Genomic DNA, 14414 nt, shown 5'->3' with positions numbered 1-14414 from the left:
CAGTTTTACATTATCTTTTTTTTTGTTGTTGTTGTTGTAAATATTTTTAAAATATTTGGAAAATGTTTTTTATATTTTGAATTTTGAATCCAAATTAAAAACAATTGGTATTTTTTAAAAAAAACAAACATTAAATATATGTTATTTTTTAAAAATTTGATTCAAACTTGTTATTGAATTAACTTTTTGATTATCTTTATCAATATCATTGTTTTTCTTTCCTATAACACTATCAAACCATGGATGCATTAATGCCTGTTCAACTGTTATTCTTTCATCAATATCCGGATTCAATAATTGTTTAAGTAATGAATATAATTTACGATCAGCTTTTATTAAATGATTCGGTTGCCATTGTTTATTTTGTATATCTTCATAAAGACGTTGTAAACCGGCAGTAGTTCGTAAATCAGATCCACTACCAAATGGAAATTCCATCGTTACTAATGTAAAGATTAATACACCTAAACTAAAACAATCAGCTATAAATGGATTGAATGGTGCAGCACGATGCAATGTTTCCGGTGCTTTATATTCAAGTGTACCACAAAATGTTGTACATGGAATAACGTTATTGGTTTTGGGATCCAAACTTATTTGAGCATATGTAAAATCACTTAATTTAGCAACGCCTTGACAAAGAAGAACATTATCCGCTTTGACATCAAGATGAGCTATACCTTTTGAATGTAAATACACAAGCCCTTGTATAATTTGTACGGCCCATTGTTTGGCACGTTTTATATCAACACTTGCGGTTTGGCGTTCAATATAGCTCATCAGATCACCATCGGTTCCAAATTCGCTAATTATGATTGAACATTCATCATCCGTAAGAACTTCTTCAGTTCGTATTATATTTGGATGATTCAGCGATGTGACTAGTTTCATTTCATTTGGTAAAAATCTTTTACGTATTAAATCCGAAAGTTTATTGTAATCAACAATTTTTGCTGCATAAAGTTGATCATTTCTTGAAACTTTATATACTTTTGATGTACTACCTTTATCAATAAATTTTACAATATTATAGTTGAATTTTTTCAATAATTTTTTGGCTGCTGATGATATTTCTTCTTCATCATCATGCATTGTATCGAGTAAATGTGAATTACATAATGATGATATTTCGCTGAACAATGGTGTTGTTGATTTTGATTTTACAGGATCATTGCAAACGCAAGATTTTAATGGCTGACTTTTACTTTGATTGCTCATTCTAATTATCCAAAATCCACAATTCAAAAGTTTTTTTAAAATCAGTTTTTATCAGTCCCAAATCAAAAAAATATATTCGATAAAATTAAATTTAGAACTAAACTTGGTTAATTAATTTCTTTTTATTATTACAATAATAAAGATTTTTTGGCAAAATGAAACAATTAGGAATGTAATTTTAGTCTTATAAATGATTATCATCATCATTATCATTAAAATATGGAACTAATTTATGATATTGGAATGGTCGTACTCTTGAACAAATATAATCATGATTCCAATCACCCGGTTGCATTGGACTTGTTGAAACGCATTTTAATCCTCGTGCACAACCACAAGTCTGTGTGAAAAAGAAAAATTACTGATTACAAAATGTTTTTGTTTTGTTTAGATAAAGACATACCGGCATCCTGAAACGATAAAAACAAGTTTCGCCAGATCGTTCATAATCAAGACAGAATTTCTTTCCCATTGGTGATTCAATACAGCATTGATTTTCATTACAATCATTTGATGTTTGACAATATTTTCTTGTGATTGCGGCAAATGATGAACATATAAAATGACTAGATAATAAAAACAACAACAATAGGCAAAACATTCGTGAGTTGGTTTGATTTAATGAATTCGTTGCCATTTTTTGGAAAAAAATTAAGTTTGCTCAATTTTATCGACAACTAATATAGGTAGAGTAAATTATATCGTTGTTATTTTATTGAAATTATCGAAAATGCCAACAAAGGAAGTGAAAACTAGGATAACAACATACGTCACATTGGTCAAATTGAATACAATATGATGTTATCATAACGAACGATAAAAAACAAAATATCAAAAACAAAAAAAAACTTCAAATTAGCTCAAATATTAACCATGAAAAAAATGTATGGAAAAAAATTGACCAGATCAAGATTAAAGCGTTTTTCATAATGAAACAACAACAACAAAAAATTCTAACGATAAGCACATAATCTCAGAGAGAAATTCAACAATAAAAACATCTCGCAATTATTAAACACTTGCACAAGAAAACGACAAACAAATTATTATTATTAATCTATTTATTTATTAATTAAGTTTCGTCAAACACCACGAGTTAGCGAGAAAATTTTTTGTTTGTTTGTATCACTTACATTTGTTGATTATATTCTCACTTATAATTATGGTAGCATGTGAAAAACAAAAACAAAAAAAATCAAGATGTTAATGATTTGAAGAGAAAATAACCTTAAAATGTTTGAATAAAAACTATTTCAGTTTAAATGTTTAATTACTATCTCTCTCTCTCTTTTTTTAATCTGTCATACAGGAATGAATAATATGAAATTCAGATTTGAAATGAATGGAATACATGAACTTTCCGAAGAAACAAAAAAAAAGATCGCCAGTAGTCAAATGATGATATTTTGCAAAAAAAGTTTTTTTTCAAGTAAATTCATCCAGCAAATGATATATTCAATACCATTATATTTGATATTTCTTTCCATCATGAATCAATAATTTCTCTTTCATTCTATTTTTTCATAGAAAGTACCGCCTAACTGAATTCCAATGAATAGTTTTAATTTCACCATGAATTGATTGAATGATTGATTGATTGATTCAAGTTCATTAACAAAAGTTATTGAATATTTTCAAACAATTCTTTACAATCATTTTATTCAAGGTGTTGCAATAAATAGCATATATGCAATAATATTGGGCAAAACCTGATGAAAACATTCATCAATAAAGATGTCATTTTTCAAGGATTTTGATTTTCTAATTACAATTCAATATTTAATGGCATTACTATATCATGTGTTTGTGAGCATCATTTATTTTCCATACCAGAATGATGATGATGATGATGATAAACAAAAAAATTTTAAAAATTTCGTAGTATTTTTAGGAGTGTAGTCTTAACCATTATCAGAAATTATTATTATTATTTTAGGAATTATTGGTTGTTTTTGTACCCATATTAACAAAGGACAATTAGAAAAAAAAACAGATCGATTTAATTAAGTTATTATGAATGAATCATGTGATTAATCGAAAAGATGTGTCAATTTACGATGATTTTACCTGTCACACTTGTACTAAATTTAATCAATTTTCTAGAAAAAAATTAATAAATATTGAGGTACTTTATGTATAAAATAAGCAAAAAAAACGAAAATTAATCCCAAAACACTTGATCGGATTTTGATAAGATTTTTAGATAATTGGATGAAAATGATTTATAAATCCGAAATATTCTCATATTTATCGTGTTGTAGCCATATCGCAACAGTGTTTGATTTTCCGAAAAAAAAACTTGACTTTTGTTCAAAATGAATCAATTACTTCAATTAACCACTTTTGCCATTTTGTTTACTATTGGTAAGTATATGAATTTATCTTAAACTAAATTCTAATAAATAAATTTATCGAAACGAAAAAGTTTTATCGGTTCCCATAACCGGTGATCATAGTAAAAAACAATTTGAAGATGAATGTAAACAGGCAAAAAATTACCTGACGTCTGCCATAAAACAATATGAAGATAATGTTTATGTTCAAACTTTTGGCAAAGTTCTTATTGATGGAATAAATCGATTAGAAATGAGTAAAAAATTCAAAGTTAAATAGTTAAATAGTATTAATCATTTGACGATTATTACAGAAAAAAACCGATGAAGCCATTAAAAATGCAACCGATGAGGCTAAAAAACAAGAGGCAATTAATTTTGGTTATGAATCATGTGAACGAGCTTACCTTTTTATGAAAGATGTTGCTGATAAATTGAAACAATAAAAAAGATCAATTGAAAAAAAAAATATATAGCCAAAGAACGTCAATTTTTCACATTTAAATCATTGTAACTAATATGAATCAATAAATAAAAATTAATAATTTAAATTATCAAAGAATATTTTGTTTAATTAATAGAGGTATCTATATATTGAATCACAATCAGGAATGAAAATTTCATTTTATGAAAAACAATCTCGAAGTAAACAACAACAATAATTACAGCAACAAAATAAACAGAATAAATGTTTACATTTCGAATAGGTATTTCTTTTCATATCATCATTATTATTTTTTTCAATGATTTGATCATTTCTTATTTTTGAATGTTGACCATTTTGAACAATATGTTCTTGATGTTCATTATCGATATATGATTCCAATTCTGTATCCAATGATAATGGTTTTAATGTCCATGTTTCATCACTGCCATCTTCGTCTTCATCAGTATCACCTTTAATGGTTATTAAAAAATTTTCTTTTTCATCGGAATTTTGTATCGATATTTTTGCTGCTGATACATCTGAATTCACCAAATTTATTCCTTGTTGTTTACGTTTTTTAAATAATCTATCTTTTGATGCTGTGGACAATGTTGTTGAATTTGTTTGTCGTTCAGATTCGATGTTATTATCAGTATTATTCGATAGAGAATGATCAATATTGTCAAGTAATTCTTTAGGTACACCAGATTTTCTCAATGCAATTCGATATGAATTTGATCGCCGTATACTTGGTGAGTTCTACGTCATATGGAAAAGAAACATGAAAAATTTTATTCATTATTTTTACAAAAACAAAATATATTACCATTAATTCTGTTGACATTTTCGAATCGTGTGTGTGTGTGTGTCAATGGACAAAAAATGGAATTTGAAATCGGTAGGATGTTGTTTTAGTTGTCAAAAATATTATTAGTTTCAACCAGTCATTGGATGATCATTTTTTTCTTAACAATCATCACATTATCAATACCATGCAATAATTTTGTATTAAAATGTGATAACAAACAAAATACAGACATGTTTGTAATCAAAATCAAAATCGATGTTGTTGTCGCCATCGTTAATAATGATGATAATAATGAATGCTGGTTGTTGTCGCCATTTAATAGAGTCAATATTATTGTTATCAAAATTCATTTGTTTACTATTGCTATGGATTTTATAATGCCCTTAAGTATATTTCGAATGAATTTTGAAGCATCCAGATGTTTTAATCCAAAATCACGTTTTCATCCGTTATTTGATTATACACATATTTCTCATTCAAAATAACAATGTCGATGATTATAATAATGATCATAATGATGAAAAACAACAATAACGATAATACAGAAACAATATCAAGAAAGTGGGTGTATGTATGTGTCTGTGTGTATATACGATGATTTAAATAAATAAATAAATGAATGAATTAAAGATATTTTTAGGCAATAAAACATTTGTTAATAAATTCTAATTTGATCATTTTCCAAATAATTTTTTTCTAGTTTTATTGCAATTTGTGATAATATACAGAGATACAAATAGCAGTAAATGTATAATGGATTATTTTTTCAAAAAAAAAAATCAAGGAAGGAACATTGTTGAGCATAGCAACAGCATAACAATCAAAATTTGATATGATAATCACTATGGATATCTTGGAGATTACTTAATTTAAGGCACTGAATGAATTGAAAAAAAATATTCGAACTAATTGTTGAATAATTCGATTCTTAAAAAAAAATTCAAATTCAATTAATATGTTTGTTTACTTTAAATTCATTTTTCATTTGGGAAACAAAAAAGTTTCAAGATTGATTCGTTTTTTTATATATTAGTAGGAAAATGTCATCGATCAATGATGAAGAACAAGATGATATTGGAAATCAAAAAAGTGAAAAAACCATGTGTCAAGATTTGTCAAGAATTGATTTGAATAAAGAATCACCAGTACAAGGAACAATAGAAGAAACTACCACAGACAATTCGATAATCGTAGATGATGATAATGATGATCAACAAGATAAAGCCATGGAAATTGAAAATGAACCAATATTCACACAAAAAACTGGCTGGCAAAAATATTTTGGACAAGGTGGTGATCCAGGATTCAAATGTAATAGTGGTTCTGATGAAGAAATTAATGATGATGATGATGATGGACAAATTACAATGCTTTATCAAATAGATGAAGATTCATGGGAATCATATTTTGAAGAAGATTTTGAAGATTTTGATTATTATTAAAATTTAAAAGGAACTTTATTAAAATTTTCATTGATTTTTTTGTTTCCTTTGATATTTTTTTGCTTTGTTCTTTTGCTATTCATAAATGATAGGATGACATGTGTTTTTGTTGTTGTTGTTGTTGATATGAAGACTAATCAAGATTTTGTTAAATTATCAAATCAATTTTTCTTCCAAAACGCTAAAATTAATGGGGCTTACGTGTCTTGATTGATGTGTACTCAATTAATTTAGGTATAAATTTCTTATTGTCAATGTTGCAATCATCTAAATTTATCATCTATTTTCATTTATTATTTACTAAAAGGAAAAAATGAAACTGCTTAAATTTGCTGCCAATCTCACAACATTATTCAAAGATATACCCGATCATATCGAGAGTTACAAAGAAATTCTTAACAGGTAATAAGACATCCAATTTCATATTTTTAATGATTTTCTTTATGCAGAAAAGATTATCGATTTAAAGCAGTTGAAGCTCAAGATCCGTATCAAAATTCATTAAATGATTGGAAAAATGTGATTGAAAAAGCGGGCGATTCTCGTCCGGAATTTGTTTTGATCAATAGCGTCAATCTGATGAAGAAATATCCAGAATTTCCAACAGAAAAACAGTTCGAAAATGAATTAAATCTTTTGGGAGAGTATGTTAAAACATTGAATGTCCGTAAAGTTCATATGATGTTAACCCTTACTGAATCGAATACTATTGATGAAAGAACAAAAAAATTATTGATTCAAGGAGCACGTTTCCTTAATCGTATGAATGTAATGTGTTTAATCGAGCCTCTATATTTAAATGGTATTCCATACTATTTACGATCATATGACGATGCATTAAATCTGGTGAAAGAATTAAATGAACCAAATCTAAAAATTATGTTCGATACATATCATTGTCAACGACTTCATGGTAATATATGCCATTATATTGATCTATTGAAAGATCATATTGGACATGTACAAATATCACAAGTACCACTTCGTGACAATCCTTTCAATGATGGTGAACTTAATCATGATTTTATTCTTAGAAAACTATCAACTGTTTACGATGATTATATCGGATTGGAATACTATTCCGGTATGTAAAAACAAGAAATAAAACGCATAAATTTTTTTTTTTTTTAAAGTTGTACATTTTGTTTTGTAAATACAGATCATGCGACTGACACTTTTGATTGGGTGAAAAAATACGTCGAATAGAATAATCCTGATAATGACGAAATTATGGCTGTTGTTGTTGCTAAAAGCCATATGATTTTTATGTACACATCATTGAATAAGAAAATAAAAAATCGAAATTTCAATTTCCTTATTTTTTTATCGTTTCACTTGTCTTCCGTCACTATTTTTTTTTAATTATTAATTTCTCTATATTTTCATTTGTTATTGAAGTATATAACGGGTGAATTCATTGTCAACCAAATGGATGAATAGAAATGATTAATTTATTGTTACCAGACAAAATTAATGACTTGACACATTCTTCAAATCTATTTTTTTCATCTCATGTTATAATCTTGTTGTTGCTTTGATTGAGAAAAGGAATAAAAATCTGTTTTCTGAATACCTTAAAAAAACCTTGTCTCTTTTACATCTTGATTTTCACAAACGAAAGGTTGTCACATACATACTTTGAAAAAAAAACAAAAAAATATCTATGCGAAAGTTTTTTTTTGTTGCTTGACTTTGTAGCCACCACTATAACATTTGATGATTCTATCGGAATTTAACTCCTTGATGAATTTGAATCATCCGTGTGACCGTATTTTTTATTTATTCATACTTCACACAACAAACAAACAAGAATTGGATAACATTCAAGAAAAAAAAAATATTTCGTTCCCATTCCCACTATTTGACACTAAATTATTTGATACCAAAAATATTTATTTTTTTTTCATTTTTGATTTAACAATCGTCATTCATTGAGAGCATTCCTTTTGTCTTTTTTAAATAGTTTTTTTTTCTCTCGGTAATTTAATCCGAAACATAGTTAACAAATATTATCTCGTTTCAAATCATTCGATCAGAAAAGAAACTGTTTTTTTTTCTGTTAATATTTTAGATTTTATTAGAAAAATAAATTGAGTGGTGGGTGTTTTTTTTATACAATTATTATTGAAGCATGAAAACCAAAAACAAAAAAAAAATTATTATAATTAACAAAGAAAAAAAAACATCATTAATTGAATTTTCAAAAGAATTATGCAAAAATTATTTATTTAATTGATAAATTTTTTGGCAGTTGAACATTGTTGAAAAATTGTTCAAATTCTTTTTTTTCATTTGGATCAAAATCTTGTAGACAAAAATCAAAATCATAATAAATATTTTCATGTTTTTGTACAAAATCGATAATCATTTCAAATGTTTTTGTATCGATTTTTGGTCTAGTATCAAAACCAATTGATCGTATTTGTGGTGCAGCATTTAAAAATGTTTTCAAACCAATAGTAGATACATCAGGTGAACATAAACCACCAACTCTTAATGTTTGTAATTTTTTCAATCCAATTAACGAATTAAGTAGAACATCATTGAAAAAATACATTCGTTGTAAATGTAGAACATTACAATTAGGAAAACTATAGACAAGTTGTTTGAGATGTGTACATTGATATAAACGTGGATAGGCAAGATCTAATTGATTCAATGATGGCATAACAGGAAAATTAAGACCTTTATTATACATTGATATCGATATACTAAGATGAGGTAATGTTTTGAAACAGGTTAATGCTTGTAATACATGATTGATGAAAAAATCTTGATGTCCAATAAAATCAATACCTAAATGTTGAATTTTTTTACAATCTTGTGCAATACCATCCAAACCGTTATTAATCCATAAAAAATCAGCATCATAACCACCATTATATTTTAATGTTAGTATACATTCACGTAGATTACGAAATTTACAAATACCTAATGGAAATATAAAATTTACCATATAATGATGTCGTGCAATATAATCAACAAGCTCGACTTTAATCTTTTCCAAACGATTCATATAGACATCGGAAAATTTTTCCAATTGATTAACACCTTCTTCATTGATCACTTTTAAATAACAAGATTTTAAATTAGGTAATACAACATCTTTAGAATTTTCTTTTTCCAAACAAAATTCATCACAATATTCAACGGCTTCTGTTTCGACATTATTTTCATCATTTGTATAGTCATTATCAAGAATTGTATTGAAAACATTATTCCATAATTTTTCATTCAAAAATTCCGAACCATTTAATGAAACTAAATTTGAACAATGTTTTAATAGAGCAAAACTATTTGGAATTTTTGTATTGCTCACAATGCTTGATTTAACAACACGAAGACTGTGACCAAATCGTTTGCCAAAAGCATCCAATGTTTTTTCGCTTACATTAAAAAAATTAGCATCCATTCTTCGTATTCGAACACAATGACGCATCAAACATTCAAATATTTCATCCATGTTTGATGTATCAAGATTGTAATGGATGGCGAAATCATCGATGTAACGAAATTTTGATAAAATTTTATCGAATAATTGAATATCAATCTTATGTATAACATTAAAATCACCAACAAAACGTTTTAGAAGAATATTTTTTACTTTTGACCATTCATTACAACTTGGTGCTATGACAAATCGATATTGTCGTCTAAAAATGGTTCGTTTAAATTGTTGTGATACAAATTCTAATCGAATTTTATCTTCGGGTGGAAGATACATAAGAATTTCTTCACATAAATAATCACTAATCCTACTGAACGAATTTCTAGCCATTGTTGATGATGATGATAATGGTGACCGATTGTTGAACATTTTTGATGATGATCACACATTTACAAATGAATGAATGACTTAGTTTATTGAATGACAAAAACAAAAGATTGTTGAACAAACAGAAAAAAAGAAACTGATATTAAACACACACACACACAATGTTTGAATGAAGAATTGTCTCTATGTATAATATGATTGACGCTTGTCTGACTTGTTGCTAATAAACATCAGAATTTTCAAATGATTATTTTCTGTATGCTAAATTGCCTATTATATAAAAGGCTTAATTTTCACAAACATCAGGCATCAACAGGAATTTTTTTGGTAACAAAGACATCATCTCAATTCAGCTACACTACACAATAATAAAATTTTCTTCGTTCATTCTCATTCATTTATAATTTGTTATATAAAAATTCAAATGAATTGGAATTATTATTTCGATGCCAACGAAATATACATTGAAAAAAAAACAGAAGAATTCTATATGGCAAGTATGTCAATAACACCATTTCACTTATACATGACATGTGATGTTTATAATTTGTTTTTCATGCCACTTCTTCATCAAAAAAAAGGAATCATCGACGTCATAATAATCATCTTTTCTGAAGTAATATGGATAAAGAGGTGCGAAGATTCTTTTTCTTTTTGCACACATCGTATATCTGTATTCAACAAATGAATCATAAACAACAAAACAAAAAAAAACAATAACCTAAGAACATGCCCTCGATGAATTACGTCAATTGGTTTTTTGAAAACTTTTTCTAAAATAATGATGGAGGCGTCGTTACGCCTACACACCAAAGCACACAACAAAATTTATCTTTTTTTTTCAAAATTCCATTAATCGTTGTATCCAAATGAAATTGTTTTATTGTTTTGTTTTCTGTGTTGCAACAATGTTTCTTCAACAGAATCGTCATTAATTTTTTTTTAAAGAATCAATAAATCAATCATTGAAATTTCAAAGAAAACAAAATCACAAATTAATGTTCACATTTAGAATGTCACAATATTTATGTTGAATCAAATCAATAAAAAATCATAAAATTCATTCAGAAAACAATCAAGGATTTCAATGATTTTGAGTAGAATCGATTGCCAATTTTTAGCATGAGATCAATTAGATGAATATTTGGATATTGTTTTTGCCTTGACATTCAAAAAAAAAAACGAAATCGGTTTAAATCAAATGACCTAATTTTGTTATTCAAGTGGAAAAAAACAACAAAACAGAATTGACACATTTAACGAAGAAAAAAACAAAACAAGAACATAAATCAAGTGTGAAAAATGAACAGAAATCCGGTAAACTCTTTAATACGGAGATTAAGAACGGAAAAAAACAAAAATCGGATATTTTTGTTTTATTATGAACGGAAAATTGTGTCACATGTGTTGACATTGATGACAACGTCATCATTCGAATCATTACCAACAACAACAACAATTATGAAAAATGAAAGTGCAGAATATTCTTTTGGCTATAATTTCGATCTATTTTGAGAAATTTTTTATAAAATAAATAAATAAACCATAGTTCCGGATATATGGCGTCAGATAACATCATAACAAAGACAAATGTAAGAAAAACACAAACAAAACAGTTGCAATAGTTTCTGAATTTACATTTTAAAAATATACCAATTCTTTGGAGAAAATAATAAGTTTTCAAAAAAAAAGCTATTAAGCGATATAATTAGCCCAAAACAACCATAGTTTGTTCCTGGAAATTTTTCATATCTCGGTGACATTTCAGCCAATAAATTTACCGCACGTTTATTGTGATTGTCGTTATCGATCATCATAATCTATTGTCGTCAACTTTTGGCTCAGGCAAATTACCTTATACGATTGAAAATATAAAAAACCCTTTCTTTATTTGAAAAAAAAGATTTTGAAAACTAAAATAGACGTCCATCATTGTCAACCCAAACATAATCGTTGTACAGGTTCGATATGTTATTTAGATTTTATGGTTTCTCGCTTTTATTATGTTTAGAAGATTGAAAATGGACTTTTATTCGACTAATACTGGTCCAATGACGACTTTGTTGTCGTCGTTATTGTTGTCCAAATATCGTTAGGGCAGAATAACAACAACAACAACAACAACAACAGCAACTAAAAAAAACCTGTTGTCTAGACTTTGGAATTTTGAAATCAAGGTGAATCATCATTCAACGAAGAAAACATTATTGATTTAGCAATTCGGTTGGAATGGGGAAAAATAAATTGATGAAGGGAAACCAAAACAACTAACAAATACGAATTGGATCGAAATCGAAAAATATCCAATTTTCACACATGATTTTCATTTTGATTAGGCAAGGAAAAAAAACTTGTATAAACAATTAAAGAGAACCTGTTCGATGTTTGCATCTGTACACAACAAACATAAACAACGTTAAAAGTTCATTGAATTTGGGATGCTTTATTTTTGCAAACATGAACCATCAAGCATTTCTACTTTTTTTAGTATTTTGATTTTATTTTTCTTAGTTTAATTTCAATTAATATTGATCAAAGTTGTTTAGGTTTATTTTCGTAAAAAAAAGTCGTCATCACCATTATCATTGCCGTCAACACTTATGGTCGTTGATGAATTTTGTTTTCTTCAAAAATTTATGGCAAAGTTTTTTTTTTTTTTGGTAAACTGTTAGTGATGGATGGATTGAATCGATCATCGAAAATGACTAAACTAAAGTTATTAATGATGTTTTTCGAAAGAATTTGCTATAGCCAAGCAGTAAGAAAGTAATAATAAATTTGCATCGTTTGAAATGATGAAAAGTAGGAAGGACAGAAAAAAATTCCTAAGTTCCTATTGACAAGCGATGATAATTTAATAGAATTTTCACTGTTTCCATTTTGTTGTTGATGCGTAGTTATGATGACGATGATGATAATAAGGCCAGAAACGTCAAAAGGAAGTACATAATAATAGATCATTTAAAATGTTTTCAACAACGTTGTTTTTTTTTAGTTACAAAATGTCCATTTTTTTATAATTATTGGTATTGTGAATAAGTGTTGAATTTGTCGAATGTTGACCCGAATTTTTCCCCACCAAAACAAAAAAAATTGATGTAAATTTGATTGTTTATCATAACAATCATTCATTCATTCATTGAATTGAATTCAATCCAATTTTCAAGGTTTTCAAAAAAAAACATTATTTTAATTATAACCAATGATGATGATCATTATTGAACGAATTGTTTTGCTCTCACTCACTCTGTTGTTCATCACTGATGATAATAATAGGTTTTATGTCAACAATTTTTAGTTTATCCATTTATGTAAAGGAGGGTAAATATCATTATGTCGTTCAAATCTGGAGTTTTTTTCGTTTTCGTTTTGCTTTCAAATGATGATTCTTGAAACAATTCAATTTCAGAAAAACGATCATTTAGATTCTTTTTCTGGTTCTATTTGTTGATCATTATCATCATCTCGATCATCATTAGTAATAATAACAACCAAAAACAAAAAAACATTTAAACATTGTTTATCTAAAAACAACATTTTGCTCTACACATTTTTCTCTCTCTTTCTCCTCATCATTTGGTAATATGAGATTTTTTTTCATTCCTTACTTTCATTTTTTTTCCTCCTGTCTGATACATGCAAGCATGAACCATGGAATTTTGGCTGATCATATCGAATGACGACGACAACAACAACAAACGATTGAAACAATGTTTTCTTTTCTTCGTTGATGCAAATGAACATTGTGTGTGTGTCAGACAGTTTTGTTCCGTTGTCGGTTTAGATTAATTTTTTTTTTGTTTTTGGAATCTTGATTTGGTGTATGGAAATAATTTTCCTAGAAAAAACAACAACAACAAACACACGCACATGGATAATTAAATTGTACCATCAATCCATCAAACTTTAGTTTTTGTCTGATGAAGAAAATTCTTATGACCAAACAACACAAATGATCTCATGAATATTTCGGCGGCTTTTTTTTTAAAAAAAAAGTTTATGTTCATCAGCTTATACAAATATAGAAAAAAATTTTACAATTTCAAAATTAATTAGAAAATTTTTATTCTTAGCTGTCGTTATAATGTTTGTTTTTGTTTATATTTTGGTTATGTAATGTGAAAGATTTAAAAATTGTTATCATCATTATCATCATCATCATCATATCAGATGTGATGATATAACATGAATGTTTTTCTCATCATCATCATCATCATTATCTCTATTTTTTGAACGAAAATCCTTTCATCATCTTATCATTTTTTTTTGTACATACACATGATGAACACACGACCGGACAAGGTCGTCGTAATCATTTTTTTATTTCATGATCAAAACAACCTAAAAAGAATATGACCATTTTTCTGTTTTTCTTGTCGTTGTTAACATTTGATCATTTATGAGTTAGCTT

At 27.1% G+C, this 14414-nt stretch overlaps 6 protein-coding genes across 8 annotated transcripts; 2 read left to right on the top strand and 4 right to left on the bottom strand.

Moving 5' to 3' along the window:
* Positions 1-21: 21 nt before the first annotated feature.
* LOC113799290 (testis-specific serine/threonine-protein kinase 3-like) lies at positions 22-1260 on the bottom strand. The gene has a single exon (XM_027349903.2). The coding sequence runs from the start codon at positions 1216-1218 to the stop codon at positions 142-144; it is 1077 nt and encodes a 358-aa protein (XP_027205704.2). The 5' UTR covers positions 1219-1260; the 3' UTR covers positions 22-141.
* Positions 1261-1321: 61 nt separating this feature from the next.
* LOC113799285 (uncharacterized) lies at positions 1322-2582 on the bottom strand. Of its 2 annotated transcripts, XM_027349896.2 has the most exons (3): positions 2352-2582; positions 1622-1970; positions 1322-1558 (listed from the first exon to the last, which is right to left on the bottom strand). In XM_027349896.2, the coding sequence occupies exons 2-3, from the start codon at positions 1853-1855 to the stop codon at positions 1403-1405; spliced, it is 390 nt and encodes a 129-aa protein (XP_027205697.1). In that variant the 5' UTR covers positions 1856-1970; positions 2352-2582; the 3' UTR covers positions 1322-1402. The 2 variants fall into 2 exon arrangements, with proteins under 2 accessions (XP_027205697.1, XP_075677468.1); XM_075821353.1 differs by lacking the exon at positions 2352-2582 and having other exon boundaries at positions 1622-2077.
* An 857-nt stretch (positions 2583-3439) lies between these two features.
* LOC113799284 (uncharacterized) lies at positions 3440-4102 on the top strand. Its single transcript, XM_075821354.1, has 3 exons — positions 3440-3582; positions 3644-3805; positions 3867-4102. The coding sequence occupies exons 1-3, from the start codon at positions 3534-3536 to the stop codon at positions 3995-3997; spliced, it is 342 nt and encodes a 113-aa protein (XP_075677469.1). The 5' UTR covers positions 3440-3533; the 3' UTR covers positions 3998-4102.
* On the bottom strand, positions 4097-5389 carry LOC113799283 (uncharacterized). The gene is made up of 2 exons (XM_027349894.2): positions 4805-5389; positions 4097-4737 (listed from the first exon to the last, which is right to left on the bottom strand). Exons 1-2 carry the CDS (start codon positions 4820-4822, stop codon positions 4177-4179), a joined length of 579 nt encoding a protein of 192 aa, XP_027205695.1. The 5' UTR covers positions 4823-5389; the 3' UTR covers positions 4097-4176.
* Positions 5390-6318: 929 nt separating this feature from the next.
* Positions 6319-7546, top strand: Gip (hydroxypyruvate isomerase-like protein Gip). Of its 2 annotated transcripts, none has more exons than XM_027349893.2 (4): positions 6319-6462; positions 6536-6630; positions 6678-7312; positions 7388-7546. In XM_027349893.2, the coding sequence occupies exons 2-4, from the start codon at positions 6542-6544 to the stop codon at positions 7432-7434; spliced, it is 771 nt and encodes a 256-aa protein (XP_027205694.2). In that variant the 5' UTR covers positions 6319-6462; positions 6536-6541; the 3' UTR covers positions 7435-7546. The 2 variants fall into 2 exon arrangements, with proteins under 2 accessions (XP_027205694.2, XP_075677467.1); XM_075821352.1 differs by having other exon boundaries at positions 7362-7546.
* Positions 6534-10571, bottom strand: LOC113799280 (uncharacterized). Its single transcript, XM_027349892.2, has one exon. It carries the CDS (start codon positions 10043-10045, stop codon positions 8453-8455), a length of 1593 nt encoding a protein of 530 aa, XP_027205693.2. The 5' UTR covers positions 10046-10571; the 3' UTR covers positions 6534-8452.
* Between the last annotated feature and the right edge of the window lie 3843 nt (positions 10572-14414).

The sequence above is a fragment of the Dermatophagoides pteronyssinus genome, unplaced genomic scaffold (assembly GCF_027571235.1).
Source record: "Dermatophagoides pteronyssinus isolate colony J.1.1.1.1 unplaced genomic scaffold, Derpt_VIB-CSIC_2022.12 sq0009, whole genome shotgun sequence".
In the NCBI taxonomy this organism is placed as follows: Eukaryota; Metazoa; Arthropoda; class Arachnida; order Sarcoptiformes; family Pyroglyphidae; genus Dermatophagoides; species Dermatophagoides pteronyssinus.
The sequence above is the reverse complement of the archived record's forward strand: the minus strand, read 5'-3'. Positions and strand labels throughout refer to the sequence as shown.

Bases quoted from the DNA above. Each gene is read 5' to 3' on its own strand.
- LOC113799290 (XM_027349903.2), bottom strand. From the start codon at position 1,218: ATGAGCAATCAAAGTAAAAGTCAGCCATTAAAATCTTGCGTTTGCAAT.
- LOC113799285 (XM_027349896.2), bottom strand. From the start codon at position 1,855: ATGGCAACGAATTCATTAAATCAAACCAACTCACGAATGTTTTGCCTA. The intron at 1,559-1,621 runs GTATGTCTTTAT...TTTTTCACACAG, and splicing joins TTTATCGTTTCAGGATGCCG to ACTTGTGGTTGTGCACGAGG.
- LOC113799284 (XM_075821354.1), top strand. From the start codon at position 3,534: ATGAATCAATTACTTCAATTAACCACTTTTGCCATTTTGTTTACTATT. The intron at 3,583-3,643 runs GTAAGTATATGA...GAAACGAAAAAG, and splicing joins TGCCATTTTGTTTACTATTG to TTTTATCGGTTCCCATAACC. The intron at 3,806-3,866 runs TGAGTAAAAAAT...GATTATTACAGA, and splicing joins TGGAATAAATCGATTAGAAA to AAAAAACCGATGAAGCCATT.
- Gip (XM_027349893.2), top strand. From the start codon at position 6,542: ATGAAACTGCTTAAATTTGCTGCCAATCTCACAACATTATTCAAAGAT. The intron at 6,631-6,677 runs GTAATAAGACAT...TTCTTTATGCAG, and splicing joins TACAAAGAAATTCTTAACAG to AAAAGATTATCGATTTAAAG. The intron at 7,313-7,387 runs GTATGTAAAAAC...TTGTAAATACAG, and splicing joins CGGATTGGAATACTATTCCG to ATCATGCGACTGACACTTTT.
- LOC113799280 (XM_027349892.2), bottom strand. From the start codon at position 10,045: ATGTTCAACAATCGGTCACCATTATCATCATCATCAACAATGGCTAGA.